The sequence below is a fragment of the Schistocerca serialis genome, chromosome 11 (assembly GCF_023864345.2).
Source record: "Schistocerca serialis cubense isolate TAMUIC-IGC-003099 chromosome 11, iqSchSeri2.2, whole genome shotgun sequence".
Taxonomy (NCBI): Eukaryota; Metazoa; Arthropoda; class Insecta; order Orthoptera; family Acrididae; genus Schistocerca; species Schistocerca serialis.
This window is the reverse complement of record NC_064648.1, coordinates 180,970,472-180,991,417: the sequence shown is the minus strand read 5'-3', so window position 1 is coordinate 180,991,417 and position 20,946 is coordinate 180,970,472. Positions and strand designations below refer to the sequence as shown.

At 39.6% G+C, this 20,946-nt stretch overlaps 1 protein-coding gene across 4 annotated transcripts in view; it reads left to right on the top strand.

Annotated features, from left to right (window-relative positions):
- LOC126427361 (uncharacterized) overlaps window positions 1-20,946 on the top strand; it is a 200,943-nt gene that overhangs the window by 142,561 nt on the left and 37,436 nt on the right. For all 4 annotated transcript variants that reach the window (XR_007576653.1, XR_007576654.1, XR_007576652.1 and 1 more), the window contains 2 exons: window positions 11,696-11,764; window positions 16,727-16,795. Coding sequence is in view for 1 of the 4 variants with exons in the window: in XM_050089702.1 (XP_049945659.1) it covers window positions 11,696-11,764; window positions 16,727-16,795 (138 nt within the window). In the remaining 3 variants the exon portion in view is untranslated. The remainder of the gene's footprint in view (window positions 1-11,695; window positions 11,765-16,726; window positions 16,796-20,946) is intronic.

Below are 20,946 nucleotides of genomic sequence, written 5' to 3'. Positions count from 1 at the left end.
TCGGCGTTTTCTTTCAGTGCATCTGGTGATGTGTCACTGATTAGAACATTTGAGTCATCTGCAAACAACATTATTTGTCCATGCTTGTTGCTCTGTGGGAAGTCATTTATGTAAATGAGGAATAGTATTGGGCCAAGGTCAATACCCTGTGGGACACCTATCTTTACATAATTTGGGTCTGAAGTATGCTTTACAATATAGTTTGAGCACCTTAAAATATGTGAGATTTCAGTTATCTGTCTTCTATTTTTTAGATATGACTGGAACCACTTTTTCACTAGTCCCCTTATTCCAAGTTCATCTAACTTATTTAACAATATGTTGTGGTCTACTGTATCAAACACTTTAGTTAGATCAAGAAGTATACCAGTTGTATAGTTCCCTTTATCTAATGCTTCTAGAATGTGTTTTGTGAGGTGTGCTGTTGCTGATTCTGTGCTTTTCCCTGATCAAAATCCAAACTGGTCAACAGACAGTAAGTTGTATTTATTTAAATAATTCATTAGCCAATCTTTCATAATAGTTTCTAATATTTTTGCAAAGCATGATAGTAGAGAAATTGGCCTATAATTTTCAATTTTTCCTGCATCACCTTTTTTGAAGAGAGGTAGTAATTTCGCATATTTTAAATAGTCTGGAAAGTAGCCCTGCTTGAAAGATTGATTTATAATATCAACTAAAAGTGGAAGTAGGCTCTTGATACAGTCCTTAATTGTAAAACAGACATTCATGCAAGTACAACTCCCACACATGATCACTGTCTCTGACCACTGTGGCCAGACTGCAAGGAGCTGTGCTTGATGGGAGAAGCAATCTGTGGGTGGTGATGGTAAGGAGGAGGCTGGACCGGGGATAGGTAGGGCTAGCAGGGTGGGGGTGTGGTAGTTTGTATTGCTGCTTACAGGAGTACACAGGGGCATGATGGGGACAGGGCAGGGCACTGTACAGCCTTCAAATCCACCAATGCACCCACTAGTCTTCTTCCCCACTGCTATTTTTCTCCTGCTGTGTACCCACGATGTCCCTACATGCTCCCACAAACAGCACTACACTTTCTCCCACCCCTACTCCACTATACCTCCCCATTGTCACACCAGCCTCCTCCTTACCCCCACCAACCTGGATTTCTTCCCCCATCATAAACAGTTGCTTGCAGTCCAGCTTTAATGGCCAGAGACAGTGATCTTGTGTGTGTGTGTGTGTGAGATATGTAGCAGTCATTTGGTTGTGCCTATCTGTGACTCAAGGTCTCCTCTATGTGGTGTACAAAAATCTGCCTTTTTCATAATATTGTAAGTATTGCATCCTGGCTTTTCCTTCAGCAAACGTTATTCACTGAAAACTTCGACTCTGCTGATCTGGGATAGGAGTTGTCATATTTGGTAAATTTGAGAGAGGTGGTTTGGCGGTCCTGTGTGGAGGCCCCAGTGCTTTGTTTTCTAGAGTCCTATGACCAGTCCAGACATTTGACCTGTAATCTAATCCTTTATGAGATACCGAGTAAATCAGCTGCTGTACACTTCTTGTGTTGCAGGACTTGTGTTTATTATTACTTCTGTGAAAGGAGTTAAAGCCACCGAAATTAATGAATTGTACTGAAGCAGTATTCCCTCTGTAATCAGTCTCCCTACTATTAATGACTGTCTACATGAAAAGAACCGATAGAATTTAATAGATCTATTGAACATGTATTCACCAGTGAATAAGTAAAAATATCGGTTGTATTTAAATTCTGGAATAAGTAAATAAAAATTATAAAAATTGACTGTTCCCAGAATTTACCAAATAGTATCTTCACTTGTTGTAGAAATCATTAATACTCCTTAACACAAACAGACAAGTTCTTTCATTGTCCCTGGAAGACTGCAACATGATAGGTTCTTATTTGTAAATAGATCTTATTCAACACAGAACAGTCCAGTTTAAAATTTTCCCCACTGTAAAACCAATGGAAACCTATTACTCTACTCTGGTTGGTCAGAGCTAACTGGCTCAATAGCACCCAGTCTACTACATGCATATTTTACTAACACTATGAATGCAGTATTGTATAAGCCCTGCTGAAAGTTCCCAAACATAAAAAAAAGAGCAACTCTCAAAGACACTGCTAATGCCAATTAAAATAACAGTATAATAAGACAAAACAAAAAATTAAGGTAGAATATTTTGTATTAATGCAAGAAATCAAGAATGAATAATTACATGAGGTGGATGATGATAATGAGAAAGCAGGCACAAGATTTCAACAAAATTAAATTTGACTATTATGTTTTCTGTTTCACATCTCATATGAGATTTTCCATTAATCATTTAGATCACCTGTATGGTCCACATCCTTCATTGTTTTGTCCCTTTTGTTAGCTATCACTTACGTCTGTCATCTTAACACTTTCTCTTCTTCAGTGTTTTATATTTACATAAATAAATATTTTCGTCACCAACTGTGCTAGTTTCATCTTCCTCCTATTATCTTGTTCCGTTTATAGTCCTGTTCTCTTTTTTATTTATTGATTTATTTATTCAGCATTCCATAGTTTTAACGTTCGTTATCCGCTGTTTTCCAGCCAACAATCACTGCCAACAATCTCTTCCACACCTACCAGTATCATCCATTTCCGTCGATTTCTTGTTGCTGTCGATATTTTTGTGCCATTGGCTATCTTTCTCTGCCACAAGAAAACTTTTTGGGACATTTCTGCGCCACCCGCGATCTTTTTTGCGGCACACGCGATCTTTTTTGCGGCACACGCGATCTTTTTTGCGGCACGCGCGATCTTTTTTGCGGCACGCGCGATCTCTTTTGCGGCACGCGCGATCCTTTTTTTCGCCACTCGCTATCTCTGTTTTTAAGCAATGTGTGTTCTTTTCCCCTGATCTGGACATACTTGCTTGGTCTGGTCAACTTTCTCCGTATTTTTCTTATTTAGTGGTCTTCGTTTGGTATTGAACGTTACCAACACAATTTCTTTCTTTCTCGCCCTTCCCTCCGCGTTTTATTCCTTCTTATGATTACTATTTCAACTTTAGTTATTTAATTTCTCTACCCACCAGTTACCCACTATGTACCCTAATCCTATACCACATTATTTACATTCATTCCAGAAACATGCATTCACCATAGCCAAACTGCAATCCCACATACTTTTCCTCCAGTCCTGCTTAACCTTTGGAATTACCCCTAAAGGGCTTATCTTAAAAGTTCCCATCTCCGGGTGCAATTCCTCCTTCCACCAGTCTCTCCTGGACTTCCAGAACCTTCAATCCTTAGCCCTTACCCAACTTGTCCTGAACCTCTACACTACTTCATGTAACCACCACTCCCAACAGCTCCTATCTCTCTTCAAAGTCCTCCACCTCTCAAACCCTTGCTTGGAGAACATACTCAGGAACATCATCCTAGAAGCCAGCTGCAAACTTGAGTTCCATGCCACACACCACCTGAAAAAACTATCCACAGTGCTAGTGCAACACCTAAGAAGTGGGGTCCCTCTCCCTGTCCCTCACAAACACCAACCACAACAGAACCTTCAACAAACCCCCCTCATAGCCAACAAACCTAGCCTAGCCACCCTACTCAATCTCCCCATCCCAGCACATACCCCACACAGACCAAATCTCAACTATAACCACAGTCAAATGCCACATATCACCAGTCCCAATTCAGTCCTAAACCTCTCATCCAGATCCCTCTCTCCTCCAGAGACATCTGTTCTATCAAAAGGCTTAACCTTTAGCCCCACGCCTAAATTCAACCACACTGCCCTGGTTAATGATCTCCTCTCATTCACCCGGAACCTCAACTGGAAATATCACTTCACTACCCAAACACAGCCCCCAAATACTAGACCCAGTGTTGGACCCTGTCTAGAGCAGTTCCGACTGCCTTCTCAAAGGGATCCTCCTCCCCTCCCCCAAAACTATCTCTTGCAGACATTTCAGGAATTCCTCACATCCAGTGTTGCCTCCCAGTCCTTCTTGAAGAACGTCCCGACAACCCCCAACATCACCCCAGCTGAATCCCGTGCCATTAAGGAGCTGAAAATAGACCGCTCTATTGTCATCCTCCCGGCAGATAAAGGCTCCACAACTGTCGTTCTTGACCGTGTGGAGTATGTGGCAGAAGGACTGCGTCAACTCTCCGACACCTCAACCTACAAAGCTGTTACCCAGGATCCCATTCCCTCCATCCAGACTGAGCTGCAAAAAATCCTAAAAATCCAAGGTCCCTCACAATGGCTTCCATAGACTTACTCACTCCACCTGAGCCACGTACCCCTACCTTCTACCTATTACCCAAAATCCACAAAGAGAACCATCCTGGCCATCCCATTGTAGCAGGCTTCAAAGCCCCAACCGAATGTATCTCAGCTCTGGTAGACCAGCACCTCCAACCTATCACCCACAGACTCCCATCCTACATCAAAGACACAAACCACTTCCTAGAATGCCTCAAATCCATTCCCACTCCTCTCCCACCTGAAACCTTTCTTGTCACAATAGATGCTACATCCCTTTACACAAACATCCCACATACCCATGGTGTCTCTGCCCTTGAGCACTACCTCTCCCAACGCCCACCCGAAGACCTTCCAAAAACCTCGTTCCTTATCACACTTACCAACTTCATCCTCACCCATAATTACTTCACTTTTGAAGGCCAGACCTACAAACAAATCAGGGGAACGGCCATGGGAACCAGGATGGCTCCATCCTATGCCAACGTCTTCATGGGCCACATGGAGGAGGCTTTCCTGATGACCCAACAGCTGCTTCCCCTGGCCTGGTATAGGTTTATAGATGACATCTTTGTGGTCTGGACTCATGGTGAAGAAACACTCCTTAATTTCCTCCATAACCTCAACTCCTTTTCGAATCTGAATTTCACCTGGTCCTTCTCCAAAACCCAAGCCACCTTCCTGGATGTTGACCTTCATCTTGTTGAAGCTCACATCCACACCTCTGTCCATATCAAACCCACAAACAAACAACAGTACCTTCACTTTGATAGCTGCCATCCTTTCCACATCAAACGCTCCCTTCCCTACAGCCTAGGTATTCATGGCAAATGTATCTGCTCCAGTGACGAATCCCTCAACAATTACACCAATAACCTGACCAATGCTTTCCTCTCCCGCAACTATCCTGCAGACCTTGTCCACAAACAGATTTCCCGAGCAATACATTCCTCCCCATCCAACAACAATGTTCCTACCCCCAGACCACACAGAAGCATCCCCCTTGTCACCCAATATTATCCTGGCCTCGAAAACATCAACAAATTACTCCACCAGGGATATGACTTTCTCAAGTCAACCCCTGAAATGAGATCATCCCTTGACAAAATTCTCCCCACACCACCCAGAGTTGCCTTTCGTCGCCCCCCTAACCTCCATAACATCCTTGTTAAGCCCTCCAATATTCCCAGACTACCTTCTCCACCCAGTGGTTCCTACCCCTGTAACTGACCCCGCTGCAAAACCCGCCCCATGCATCCCCCCACAACCACCTACTTCAGCCCCGCTACTGGTAAAACATACACAATTCAAGGCAGGGCCACGTGTGAAACTACACATGTCATTTATCAACTGACATGCCTGCACTGCACAGCCTTTTACATCGGCATGACAACAACTAAACTGGCTGAGCGCATGAACGGACATAGACGAACTGTCCACCTAGGAGATGCCCAATACCCAGTATCGGAGCATGCCCTCCAGCATAATTCTAGGGACCTAGGAACTTGCTACACCGTATGTGCCATTTGGCTTCTCCCACCCAACACCAGTCCCTCTGAACTGCGGAGATGGGAACTTGCACTCCAACACATCCTTTCATCCCGCCATCCCCCTGGACTGAACCTACGTTAAACAACCTCAATCCCATTTACTTTTCAGTCTTCTCCTCTTTCCCTTTCCTCTTTAGCCATTCACGCATCTTTTCATCCTAGATAGTTGTGTTTATACTATATACCTCTTTACTTCTGTATGCATCCTCTTTGGTTTGAAGCTGGCACAGTACTTACAGTAGAATATCTTTGGCTTCCCTCTGACAACCATGCCTCCATCCTTGCTACCCTCCCTATTTTCCTTTCCCTGTTGCTTCATAACCTGGGTTGTGAGTAACTGAATTTCCTTTCCCTTCTTTCCTTTCTTTCCCCTCTCTCCTCCCCGATGAAGGAACATTTGTTCCGAAAGCTAGGAACGTAAATTTTCGGTTCTGTTTTATGTGTATCTATCGGCTGTACTGAGCTGAGGTAAGTACTGGCCAGCCCCTCTATCTCTTTGTTAGTATTTGTTTCACATCTCATATGAGATTTTACATTAATCATTTAAATAACAAATTATTGCAGATAACATTATAATGAGTTGAAAGTTCCTTAATGGTTACAGTGTTTATGAAATAAACTTAGCTGTTGCAAATGGAGAGTTACACCATACATTGGAAGCCCACACACACATTGCCATGAGCTGTGGTTGCATGTAGTGTGGCATAGTAGTTAGCATTGCTGTCTTAAATGCTGTGGGTCACCAGCTCAAACTTGACCACTAGCAGTTATTTATTAAGTATTTATCATTTCCAGATTGTTCTTGAAATATCATATGTTTGTAGTACATATATTCTGTAATATTCTATGTTTGTATAAATTCCAGAAATGTGGAATATCTGATGTTTGAATAATAGCTGCACTCTCCATCCAGTAGTTTAGTTCCATTTTGGCTGTACTGTGGTGTTCATACTAAACATCTTTTCCATGCTAAGTGTTGTATTTCATGATGAACCTGGATTTGGTCTTGAGTGTGGTTGCAACATGACATTGTTTGGTGGATATGTTGTGCACTTAAAATTATACACAGTACCGTGGCTCCAATTAGACAACACAGAAGCTGTCATTTACACAAGAATGGGAATACAAGCAGTACATCATTCCCATGGTCTTTATATTTAAAAGAACAGTCGATTCTGAGTCAGCTGCACATCAGGCATCCAGCATTCTTCTCCACATACCAGAAAAAATGGCTTAAGAGTATTTTATCAATGTGATGGCTGAAAAGGTTCAACAGAATTGCCACATACAACAGGTGAGATGACATGATGTGTCTGACAAAAGTGTACTTTTACTTCAAAGGTACAGTTCAGCATTAGTTTAGAACTGCAAAGAGATCAGTAGCAGGATAAATTTCAAGCCAAACTGGTGAAGATGTTTGGCAACAATTGGTAAGAAGTCCACTTAGCACAACAACAATAGCTGAAGAGTAGGCCCCATTTTCGTGGGGAAATGGCACAGCCCTACATACAGAACTTTTAATCGCTGTGTCACACTATGAATAAAAATGACAGAAGCTGACAAAATCTCACACTTGGTGAAAGGAGTTGCAGCTCCTCTTTCGGTAAAGGATGTCACAGCAACTGAGAAATTTATATAGTGGAGCCAGTGCATGGGGCAAATGCAACAGAAAGGAATTTGGTTACTACAGCAGCTGTGTGAGACCACTACAATCTCACTCCTCTCAGACTAGGCGTGCGTGCACACGCAACCAGAACTGTTGGACTGAGTTAGCAACAGGTAGCAGGCAGGAATGTTTGCCCAGTAACTTAAAAGGCAATAGAGAATGTTGAAAAAGAGGTTTATCCACCTTTAGCACCAATCTTCACTATTGTGAACATGCCAAGATAAATGGACTTGGCCAGTTCTGAATTATGGCACAGCCATCAACCAACCACCCAGCACTTGGCCAACACAGGTACAAGCAGCTCCTATGAGAAGAGTAATGCCTCCATAAAAGAACAGACATTTGAAGGACAGAGGACAACATGCTGGTGTTTTTTTTTCACTGTGGTCTCATGGACATAATGTGCACCACTGCAGAGAAAGGTGGCAAGTTTCTGACAACTACGCCAGCAGGTGTCAACAATCACAACAGGTTAATTCATGCCAGTCAACTGTGGGGTAAATCCCATCACCATACCCTGGCCAAGATCAGTCTCCAACATGCTGTAGCTGTTTATCACTGAACAGAGGCAGCAGCTGCTTGCCTAGCCACTGATTTCAGCAAATTGAACAAGGTGACCATCTCTGAAGTTTAGGCCACCAGAGGTGCAAATGCTTCATGAACAGCAGTCACAAAGATGTCAGTAAATCTCATTGACTGCATTGACAGTCAACATGACTGGGCACCAGTCGGCTAATGGTCATCCTTTTCTATGATATCATAGGCTTATTGTCAGCCGAAGAAGACTAGCTTCTATGACATGAAAGCAGTTGTGTCATAAGTGTGAATTATGTCCAGCCAACAGGAAAATCTGTTGCAAGAATGACTACAAAGACAGAACACAGTTCTTTGAATTTCTCATTTATACAGATTATAGTTGTAATGGTATTCTTGAATGGAAATTTTTGTAAGCATCACAAGCAGCTGTAGACTGTCAAAGATCAGAGCACCAGATTTGCCAACTATTGCAACAAAGATTCCCATTGGTGGTTGTTTGCCATTGTTGAAGACATTGTTATCTTGCTATCATCATAGAGGTGAGTTGCAGTTGTCAATAAAGATCTCTGTTACACTCCAAGCTTTTGTCAGTTGCAAAAAGGTAATGGGGATAACTAAAGAAGTGTACATGTCAGCAAAGATCATAAGTATTGTAGGTGGTCAACTGGAATTTTGGATCACCATTTGTAACGAGCAGTCACAACTCATCCCTAAAGGTATATGCATAGCGACATCTGAACAACACCATCGAGGGCAGTGTAGTGTCATCGATGACTAACTGTGCTCCACTACCGCTACAGACAACCCAAGTGTGTGGGAGGGGGGGGGGGGGGTGGAAGCTATTATCAAACTGTCAGTAGGATCTGCCCTGACTGAATACTGTCAGAAGTGATTGACTTTCTGTGTCAATTTTTGGATGCTTTCAAATCCAGACTGGAGAAAAGACAGACCAAGTGGCCAAAAACACCATATCAAAACTGGGGACCATCCATCAGTTAGTGGGCTCTCATATAGTGTCACTGTCTAAACCATGGGTAGTCCAGAAAGAAGTGGAGAATGTGCTGCAAGATGATATTGTTCAACCTTCAGAGAGTTCTTTGGCCTCTCCTGTGCTTATTTTGGAGGAGGAGGACTCTACACAGCATTTCTGTCTCAGCTGCTGACGATTGAACAAAATCATGAAGAAAGATGTCTGTCCATTGCCACACATTGATGACCACCTGGATTGCTTGAAAGGAGACAGACATACAGCCAGACTACTACCAAATCAAAGTTGATCAGGTTCACCATGAAAAGACTGCTTTCATAACTCCTGATGGCCTCTATAACTTACGTTCTTTGGACTGTGTAACACTCCAGCCACCTTCAGTCATATACTTCATCACCTTAAATGGCTGATGTGGCTTTGCTGAATCCAAAAAGAGTCTTCACTGCCCAACAAATAAAAATCTTGGGGCATCTAACTGATGATGATGGAGTCCATCTTGATCCAGAGCAAATAAGTGCAATCGCAGATTTTTCAAACACCCTGGCACATTTGTGATGTGAAGTTTTCTAGAAACATGTGCTTATAATACAGGTGACTTATAAAGATTTTCTGTACCAAGGCACATCCTTTGCAAGAAATACTGATGAGAGGTGCCAGATTTTCCTTGAACGAGGTGCATGAAAGAGATTTTTTTGTCTTTTAAGGAGGACTTACATTTGCTCCAATCGTAGCATTGTATGACAAGACTGTAGAAACTGAACTCAAACTGATACTATAGATTATGGGAAAGGTTCAGTTCTAATGCAGATTCAGAAAGGTGCCAGAAACACACTTCCAGAGTACTCTCAAAGTCCAAGGTGAACTACTCTACAACTGAGAAAGAGCGAGCACCCTGCATTCTGTTGAGACCATCAACAAGTTTCAATCATGGAACAAGTACTAATCTAATCTAATGTTTTTTGTAAATGATAGCATGTAAAGAGGCATGCATGTTGTTTATAAATACTGAAAACCTTTCTGTCCACAAAGAAATAGAAGTAACTTGTCCTTAGCAGTAAGGGTGTTGGCAAAATGGGATGTGTTAACACATCAATAGTGCTTAAGGAAAAATAAAAGGCCATAAGGCCATGTTTAAACACGTCCTCAGTACCCAGCAAGTGATGGAGCATGATGAGCTAAATTGTCCACTGTAGTCAAACGGTTAAAAATATACCGATAATTTTAAGATTAACAAAAACTATTAAATAAGGAGCAGTAAGTACAACAAAATAAAATCCATTCAGTCTCTGATAGTTATGGAGGATACACAAGCAATGGTGCATTACATTATACACAAATATAAGGATAAGGTATACAAATTAAATATATTTAGACAGTTGGTGTTATAATTATATCTTCAAAAAATGAATTGATTGATTGTTGTGGATGAAATCAATGAAGATGTGATGACACAAACTGATATCAGTGCTAACTGTTAAGATATGCTGATCCTATAGCGTGTAATAGGTTGAAGGTATGAAAATTTGTTTTGATGAGTATCGGTCTCTTCATTTAATGCTACAATGCAATGTTGATAAGTTCAGTTTTACAATTTTTTAACTTATATAAATCTTTGTATTGTAATTTCTTAATGTGTAAAATACATCTTTGTTTCTAGTTTGTGTCTAGAGTTGTCGTGGAATTTGTTGTTATAGGACAGTTGTTGTTCATAGGGTAGCACGTGAGACACTATTAGTATGGCTAGCAGTGCATGAAGTGGTGGCTCAGCAAGCAGAGTGGAAAGATGTGTTTTAAATTTTATATGTTCAAGATAATGTGAATAATTACAAAAACTGCATCTTCAAGTTAATTCAGTAATCAGAAACTCCACATGATGCCTACAAAATAATAAAATTAAAGTCTTTCTGTGAGTAATAAAATGAATATTATCGGCAACATTGCTTCTTAGAGATGTGTAAAATCAGTATTAAGCTTCCTACCCATGAATAGTTTTAAATACATTGCAATAATAGCATAATTATCTTGTGTTTTATTAACATGCAATTCTTGCTAAATCCAGCATAAATTCCGTCTCTGATTCCATGAAAACACAAATGTTTAAAGTATGATGCATTGATTTCATCCCCATTGATAAATTCTTTTAACTCGTTTCATACAGTATATTCTATGTCAGACCAAGCAACATCCTACACGGGCTCCATGTGCGCAGCTTGTGATCTCGCGGTCAGGTTCTCACTTCCTGACCACGGGGTCCCAGGTTAAATTCCTGGTGGGGTCAGGGATTTTCACCTGCCTCGAGATGACTGGGTGCTTGTGTTGTCCTCCTCATTTTGTCGTCATTCATGAAAGTGGCAAAGGTTGGGAATTTGTACGGGTGCTGATAACCACACAGTTGAGCGCTCCACAAACCAAGCATTATCATCATCCTACACAGACTCCATCCCCACAACACTGCTCTCTTGTTCTATTCCCAAACACCCCTTGACAGGAGAACCTCTGGTAGCAGTATTATCAAATCATAGGAGAAAACATGATTGAGAGTGAAAATTTGAGTCAGACCTGGAAAAAACTGCTCACTGGTAAGCGGAAACCAGTGTTGAGTTTCGATCTGTCACAATATTTTCAATTGTAATGACAGTCATTTATGTTGTGTAGACTGGTTTCTTTTGTGCTTTTTGCTCTGTGTTGTGCCTGTACTTACTCACTTATTTTCATTCAGGTGGAAACTGACCCACTCATGTCTCCGAAGCAGGAGAATGAGTTTGTGTGTGTTGAGGAAGAAATCCCGGTAAGTACTAAAATCCACTTGTCTTTACATTTAGATGTATTCTCTGCAAGCCAGTTTGCACAGCATGATGGAAGGTACTCCATATGATATTAACCACTCCTCTTGCAATTTCACTCAGAAGTGATGCATAGGGAAAGTAACAGGCTTTCATAAGCATCCTACTCTTAGCATTTCATTCAGAAGTGATGCATAAGGAAAGTATTAAGCTCTCATATGCATCCTACTCTTAGCATTTCATTCAGAAGTGCTGCATAAGGTAAGCAACAGGCTCTCATATGCATCCTACTCTTAGCTTATTTGTAACCTACTAGCATGCCTTACGTGATGAAGCCACAGAAATTGTTTCCTTGCACCTGAACTGCTGGTTTTCTGAATTTACTTTGTGAACTGCATCAAACGAAGTAGAGCAATGATTAAGATACAATAGGATAGTGGTTGAAATTTCCATCCAATTGTTTTAAATTTTCTGCAGTTTACCTCTACTCAGGTTGCTAACAGTGTGTGGGGTGCATATAAAGGTTTTTTTAGATTAGGCAACTCTCCACCCAATACAGATAACGATAGCTGTAGGAAACTCGGAGGTATCAGTGTAAGATCGAAAGAAATGCCTCCCACAGGTGACAGTATTAAAATCCTAATAGTTAACTGTCAAAACATTCACAACAAAATGTCAGAGTTTGAAGTGCACCTAAAAGCTGTGAAGCCCACATAATACTAGGTAAAAAAAAAAAAAAAAAAAAAAAAAAAAAAAAAAAAAAAAAAAAGCTAATTGAAACCTGCTGAAGTTGAGAGCAGTGAGATTTTTGAGGAAAATTTGGGTGTATATTGAAATGATAGACAGGTGGGAAATGGAGGCAGTGTATTTGTCGCAGTAGACAAGAAACTTAAATCCACCAAGATAGAAATTGAAGCTACTTTTGAGATTGTTTGGGCAAGACCCAGTAGCAGGTATGAGCATAAAATGGTAATTGTTTCCTATTGCCCATCAGACTCATCTCCTGATGTAACAGAGGACTTTAGGGTAAACTTCTGTTCACTTGTATGTAAGTTCTCTGGTCATGCTGTAATCATTGGTGGAGACTTTAATCATCAAACAATCAACTGGGAAAATTGGAGCTTTGTTAGTGATGAGCATGATAAGGTGTCCTGGGAAACATTAACAAATTTTTTATCTGAAAGCTATATAGAACAAAGAAGAACCCCACTCATGATGAAAACATATTGGATCTAATGGCAACAAATAGACGTGTCATCTTTGAGGATGTCCGCATCATGGTCAGTGATACCAGTTTTGATGTGATTGTGGCAACAATGATTAACAAAGTACAAATGGAAACTAAAACAAACAGAAAAGTATCTATGTTCAGTAAACTAGATAAAAAAATCAGTAGTGTCATATCTAAGTAAGGAACTTAAACTTTCAGTGCAGGACAGGACCATGTAGAGGAACTGTGGCTCAAGTTTAAAATAATAATTGACCATGCACTGGTCAGGTATGCACCCAGTAGAAAAGTTTAGAATTGGAGGAACCCTCAATGGTATATTGTGAATGTAAAGAAACTTCTAAAGAAACAGAGATTATTGTGTAATAGATGTATAACAAAGCATAGGACTAGAGAGAGAGAGAGAGAGAGAGACTGAATAAAACATGTCTGCCTGTCAAGAGAGCAATGTGTGTGATGCCTTCTACGACTACCACAGCATAATTTTGTCAAGTGATCTTTCACAAAACCCAAAAAATTCTGGTCATTTGTAAAGGCTTTCAGTGGAACCAATGTTAGCGTCCACTCCATAGTGAATGAGACAGGTACTGCAATTGAGGTTAGCGAAGCAAAAGCTGATATGCTTGACTCTGTTTTCAAATGTTCCTTTAGAGAAAAACCCAGGAGCATTGCCCCAATTTAATCTTTTTGCCACTGAAAAGATAGATGAAATAAATATTAGTGTCTTTGGTGTTGAGAAACAATTGAAATCATTAAAATTGAACAAAGCTCCAGGGTCTGATAGAATCTCTGTCAGATTTTATGCTCAATTTCGGGATGAATTGATATCTTTTCTAATTATAATGTACTGTAGACCCCTTGAATAAAAAACCATGCCCAGTTCTTGGGGAAGAAGCACAGGTCACACCCATCTACAAGAAGGGTAGTGGAATTGATCCACTAACTACTGTCTAATATCCTTGACATCAGTTTGTTGCAGAATCTTGGAACATATTCTGCGCACAAACAGAATGAGATATCTTGAACAGAATGACCACCTCCATGACATTCTGGAAACATCACATAGGCTCAGTTGTCGATAAGCAGGTAGTAGACTTAGGTGTATTGGTAGAATACTGGGGAAATGCAATCAGTCTCTAAAGAAGATTGTTAAGAAATCACTCGTGTGACCCATTGTAGAGTATTGCTCAAATGTGTGGGACACATACTAAATAGGACTAACAGAGGATATTGGATGTTTACAGAGAAGAGCAGCACTAATCTTAATAGGTTCATTTGATTCATGGGAGAGTGTCACAGAGCTACTGAAGAATCTGAACTGGCAGGCTCTTGAAGACAGATGTAAACTATACTGAGAAAGTCTATTAGCAAAGTTTCAAGAACCAGCTTTAAATGATAACTCTAGAAATATACCACAACCTTCTGTGTATCACTCACACAGAGGTCATGAGGATAAGATCAGAATAATTACAGAATGCACAGAGGCCTTGAGTCAGTCATTCTTCCTGCCTCCATATGCGACTGGAACAGGAAGAAATCCCAATAACAGGTACAATGGGACGTACCATCTGTCATGCAGTTAGTGGTGGTTTATAGAGTGTAGATGTAGCTGTAGAATTGACAATGAACTGGAACCTCAGGTTAAGAAGTCAGTTACTCTCTCTGATATTTCTTATTACAAGATGTTCCAAAGTTTGATGAAGTGTCAGGCAACAATCAGAATATTATTGTTAATGTTATTGTTGAAATAGAATGAAGTGGTAATAACAAGCAAGCAGTAGGTGAAAGTGATCATGTGGAAGTCTTTGACCTGATAATAACTGATGACTGTTTAGATTTAGTTCATTTTTTTTGTGTTGACAGAGACCATGATTTCATTCCACATTTTCTAAACATGGGTTGGATGCAAGGAAGAATATTGCAATAAATGTTTGGTTGGTGTGTATTTAGAAATGTAATGTGAAGGTGCTGTGACTGATTATTATAAAAATGATGTCAACATATTAGTCATTTTGAGCCAATTGCAGCCTAACTTAAGATCTTCTTTGACAGCAAATAAACATGAAGTACAAACTGACAGGATACAGCCACAAACTAAATAATTTGTAAAACATTGTCATGTTTGTAAAAACACTTACATGTTTGCCCACTGTATTAAAATGCCTAGCAAATGTGTACAGTGATAGAGAACTGATGGCGAATGCACACAGTAATGCAAGAAAAATTCCTAAGTGTGTGCCCTCTTGTTTTTTAGTGTTTGTTCTTAGATTTTTATGTAGTAATGCGGAACAAAATGCCGTAATCTTAAGAGGCACAAGTAGCACTGTGTATATTTGACTTCTACCTTCAACTGATAGTAAAGCCGAATTGTTTGACACTAATATGGCTTCCTTTACAAATGACGTGCACCTAAAACCCACACCAAGTAGGATGTTTTCTAATTTTTGGAAGGATATCTGCCCAAAAATAGTTATCAGATCAGATCTTTCTGCATTTTGTCAAAGGTATTTCACATCTAGAACTAAAATGGCTTAAGTGCTGAAGAAACTGAAATGTATCCTGTTGAGAAAATTGTATCCTCTCTACAACTTGTTGCAACAGAAATGATTTTTTCTTTTTTAAGCAAACTGTGAAAAAGACAGATCTCACATACACTACATTCCATCCTGGACTTACCTTTCTTCGATTTTACTTCTATACATCACATATATCATCACATATATCATCACATATTGACTTTTAAAACCTTTTATACACAAACACACCAACCTTTATTCTAATCTTTTGAGACAATTTTGAATTGAATAATTAATTTTATTTAAAACCATATCTGGTTTGCAATATTTGGCTTAATAAAAAAATCAGGTACTATGGATCAAGATGCCTAGAAAATATGTGAGAAAAAGAGAAAAACACGAGAGACCCTTTTGTGATAGAGAATGCGATTGAGGCAGTAAAGAAGCAACAAAGCAATTTCATGTTCAGTGTAATACTCTGAAAGGAAGAGTTTCTGGAAAAAATGGAGGTACAGTAGGTGGTAAAAAGATTATGAGAAGCTTATGGAGTGTATTCAGTAAAGAATAAGAACAAGAAGCACTTGATTATATTTCTGAAATGGAGAAGTGATTTTCTGTATTTACAGTGAATGCTCTATTTAGATTAGCATCCCGGTTGGCAGGGCAGAATAAAATAATGCATCATCTGAACAGAGAGTTGGAGATGGTAGGCAAAGGCAGCACTGTAATATTAGTCTTAAGAAGCCACCTCGCTGGCTAGAGAACCAGCTTTTAAAAAGGGCAACATAGAGAAGCTTTTGATATCCTTAAAACGGTGCAAGAAAAGCAAATTAATCCTTCTCATCACATTTATAATGTTGTTGAAACTGTTAATAGTGCAGTCAAAGAATAGAAAAGTGTTTGCACCTAAATGAAGATACCAAGACAGTGACAGTACTTCAATTGAAAGAGAACTGCCATTTGGTTTAACTGTATGTGTGTTTGCACTGGGTACTTTATCCCATTAGATTGGAAAAAGAGGTCAGTATGTAAGGTCTCAGAAAAATGCATATAGTTTCTGTTCATTATATATTTTTGTTTGTAAGTATTTGATGTGATACCTTATCATATGTAGTTTGAAAACATGTAACTGAGAAGCTTCTATCAGTAACCATTGATTGACTACTTTACTCCACCTTCCACTGTAGGCCCACACAATAGTAACCCTATTTACTTCTTTTCAGGTTCTGCACAAGTGTGACTTGCCCAATTGCCTCAGTAATGCACAGGATCCCCTAAGAATTGATGAAGAGGTGAGTGCACTTTTCTCTTCTTCTTACACTGATGTGGATAATTGCATTGTGTAGCATTCATTGAAGATGAAGATGTAATTTAATTGAAACCTGCTGGTAGGTAGGAACTGTGTGCATGAGCAGGCTTTGGTCCCAGACTCTCACCTTTTGCAAGCAGTGACTTCTTAATAGAGCTGCCCGTTTCTGTAAAACTAGTGGTTTAACATGTCCTGGAATAAACTTCAGTAACATATGGAATCAAACAACAGTCACAAAATAAAGACTGTAGATATCATACTGAGAAGTATTTAGTAATGTAGCATATCTTTCTGATCTAGTGAGGAAATGTTCTGACTTTTGTATGAGTTGTTTATGATAAACAGTTAGCAGTGAACAATGCAAGTGTAAGTGGTTTATCTGACACTGGTGCTCAAATATGAACAGGAAAAATGCTGGACAGTTTGCTTCAGGCCATAAAAGGAAAATAGTTTATAATAAGACACACAAACAATGACTCAATTAAGTTGTTCCCCAATTATTTAAGGGCAGAACACTTGACTATAGCAGAAAGTCTTTATGAAAAATATAATTTCTTTTCCTCCATTTAGAACTTTAAGAAGTCCTGCTACTCTTTAAAATTAATCAGAACCTTAACAAAGAAAGAAGCTTGTTGTTGCTGTTGTCTGGCTTATCTCGTGTACATTTTACATGTCTGCGTAACTACTGTACCCACACAAACATTTGAATTTCTGGTGACCAGAGTGCAACCACACATGCGGATGATGATTCCCAGATGGTACAACAACAAACACTTGATTTCTAACACAAAAGGAAACAGAATAAATTCACAATAATATGTCCACAGTAATGGTAGCCACCGAAAGTCTGATGGACACATGCAATATAATCTCCCAGAATAAGGAATCACAAGGAAATTAAGTCAATGATGTTAATAGTTTGTTTGTCATGATGGAAAATACTTGTAATTGTTCAAAGTCTGGTAGACTGGTGTTTCTTAATGCAACTGCTTGACACAAGCACAAAGTTTAAGTTTAATTGGCATATAATGCCCCAGGAGCACAGTGCCTGATGAGACAGAGATCGGTGGAGGGATGGCTCTGGTAGCAATTGTTGACTGCTCATTGCAGCTCTGCTGTGCTGATAACCTATGCTCAGTTCTTTGCTTGGAACTGCAGTTACTGTGAGCAGTAAATTCTGTTCTGGCTCCATGGATAGAACTGCTTTGCTAGTGGTCATGTGATGTCTGAAGTTCAGACCTGGTGAATGGACACCTGCCTTGCATTTGGCATGCACATGATCCACATAGGTAAGACAGTGCCACAAATGCAGCATTGCTGGTGGAAATCACAGTGCCTCTAGTGGTGATGTTAGTGCTGCCCATTTTTGTGGAGTCTGCTGTAAACTAGTCTTCAAACACTGTGACTGGTTGTGCATGTACATGTGTCATTGTACTTATTTACATTCAGCCCATGCTGGCCAGTGTTGTAATTGAGAAGCTGAACCTGCTGGCCCATGTGGATCAGCCGTGTGGCAACCCACGGGTGTCAGCCATGTTGCCGCGTAGTTGTAGTTGCAGGTGATAGCCCAGGCATACAGCATCCGTCTCCTTAGGGGAGGAGATGGAGATGAGAACTTTATAGTGAAGATCCTGCATTCTCCTCCCCCCTACCCTACTCTCAGGTGCAGTTTCAGTGATGTAGATCTTGGCAGCTTAGGGACATCCAAATGGATGATGAATACACATTTTGGAAGTTTCTGTTCTCTTTTCGGCCATGCTGTTTAGTATATGCATTTGACATCCAAGTAAAGATATTCTCCAGACAGATACTTCCAGGAAAGTCTTCCTAAGATAAAAATTCACCGGATGCCACAAGACTATACATTCAGTATGAATGAAGGTATAAACTTGTGAATTTTAAATTGTGCATTGAAGATAAAAGTTTACCTTGGTGCTGAGTGTTAATTTCTGCTTCCTGTCATTGCTGGCAGTGGCTCTCTGGTGCAGCTCACTCGCTTGCTTGACCATTCATTACCCAGTGTGCATAGAGTCCAGAAGGTGATAAGACAACAGAAGGTGTTTTATGTTCTCCATTTCAACAGGTGCAATTAGGTTGTACTGAAACTCTCTTATAAAGGGTAAACAAGTATTGCATTATATTACTGGCCTTTAAGGTTGCTTCATCTCACCGTATTTTTATGAGTGGACTTGTGAAAGACCCCCTTTATGTGTCTTCCTTTCCAACAATGATACCACATAGCAACAGCAGTGAATTCAGTAACTCCAGACATGCTTGTAAAAATATCAGACATGTTTGACTATTGTCTGGATGTATGTTATGTGTCCAGTGCAGAGCATTTCATATATTTGCGACAGGAAATGAAAAAAAAAAATTGATCTTAAATGTAACTGTAAGAAGTACTACAGGAGTGTATACAGTATGTGCATCCACATCAAAGATAACTGCATGAAAATAGAATGATTCTCGTGAAACTAAAACTTTCCAGTTCTATGGGGAAGCTAGAATCTACTTCAAGTTTCTATCTCCATGTATGTAGCAGATAAATTCTTGTAATGCTGGAGGTATGCTTTTTGAAACAGCCTTTATATTCAGTGTTAATGTCATTTCCAGGAAAGCTTTCTTACTATTAAAAGTCTACATTTTATTTCCTAACTAGCAAAATTCGTCTGCTATTTTCATCACATTTTTTAATCAGCTTGCCCAGCATTACCTGACTCAGTTCAGCTATACTCCATTGCTTTTGCTTTAGTTCTGTTTTTCATCCTGTAACCACTTTTCAAGACATGCCATTCACTTATGTTCCAAGTCCTTTTACAGTGTTATCAGCAAATATTACATTCCATATCACTGTTCCCTAAACTTTAATTCCATACCAAATGTGTCCCTAGTTTCATCCAGTTTTATTTTCTCCTTAGTTTCCTTTACTGCTGGCTCAATGTACAAATGGAATAACATGGGGTAGGTTACATCTGTTTTGTTCCTCCCTGTTACTTCCTGACGTTCTTAAAATTGTGGTCTTTTTCTGTACTGTCGTAGATATATTTCATGTCCTGAACTTTTTTCTTTGATAACTTCTGAATTCCATAGAGTGTATTTAACTAAACTTCCTCATGCACTTTTTTGAACTTAGTTACATTCTGTACTTAAGTTTACTTTTTTCAGTTAATCTTCTAACAAGGAATCCCTAGAATCTGAGGTTGCAAGTTCAATCTTCAGTAAGGTTCATTTGCAAGTGTTGTGGTAATAATTATGACAGAAAAAATATTAGCTGCTAATGTGCATTAAGAGTGCATAGAAAATGAGTATGTGGGAGGTGCAGAGATCAACCATCTATGGGACATGCATGTTACACTTCACAAAATGGACATTGTCAACATTAAATAAATGTTCAAAACAAATCATTAACTTGCACTGTGAACACCAAATGAAAACTGGTGTGCGTTGGTGATCACAAAGGTTCACATGAGTGATATCGAAGGTGAACTCCTTGGGAATTCCAAACTGTGCAGGAGATTCAGCTAGGTATCCCCTCTTAAAGAATTCATATAGAATCATATTGGTGTAATGGGGTGATGAGGACTGATGGAATGTGATGACATACAACCAGATACAACAGAGTCTGTCATGGAGCTTATTGTGAAACAGGCTGTCCGTTAAGACATAGCTGCACATAGTGTTATAACATGTTTTATAGGCACAGAAAAAACAAAACTTCCAGAGGCTGAATGTGACCTGTGTTTCTAGGTGGTGTGAATTGCAATGTCACACACTTTTCAGGAGGGATAGTTTGCTCTAAAGGAGTAGTGTTTATACGCTGACCTGGAATCAGGAAAAAGCAAGTTATTTTGACCAACTATTGGCCAATAACAGTGCTCATACCATTGTTGTAGATCTCTTACACACGTTTCCCCACTCTTGCTGGCTGTGATGTAAATATTCTCTGCTGGCATTGCAAGATCATGGACACGAGATAGATTTGTAGGGGCAGAGCACCTTCAGCTTCTCACAGCATAATATATAATTTTCCAGCAAATTTACCATCTAGATTAACAGTCAGCATAATTGTATACAAATGCATTAAGGTATTGGTGTTAGATGATCTTGATAAAACTCTTTTGGTACCTCTAATTT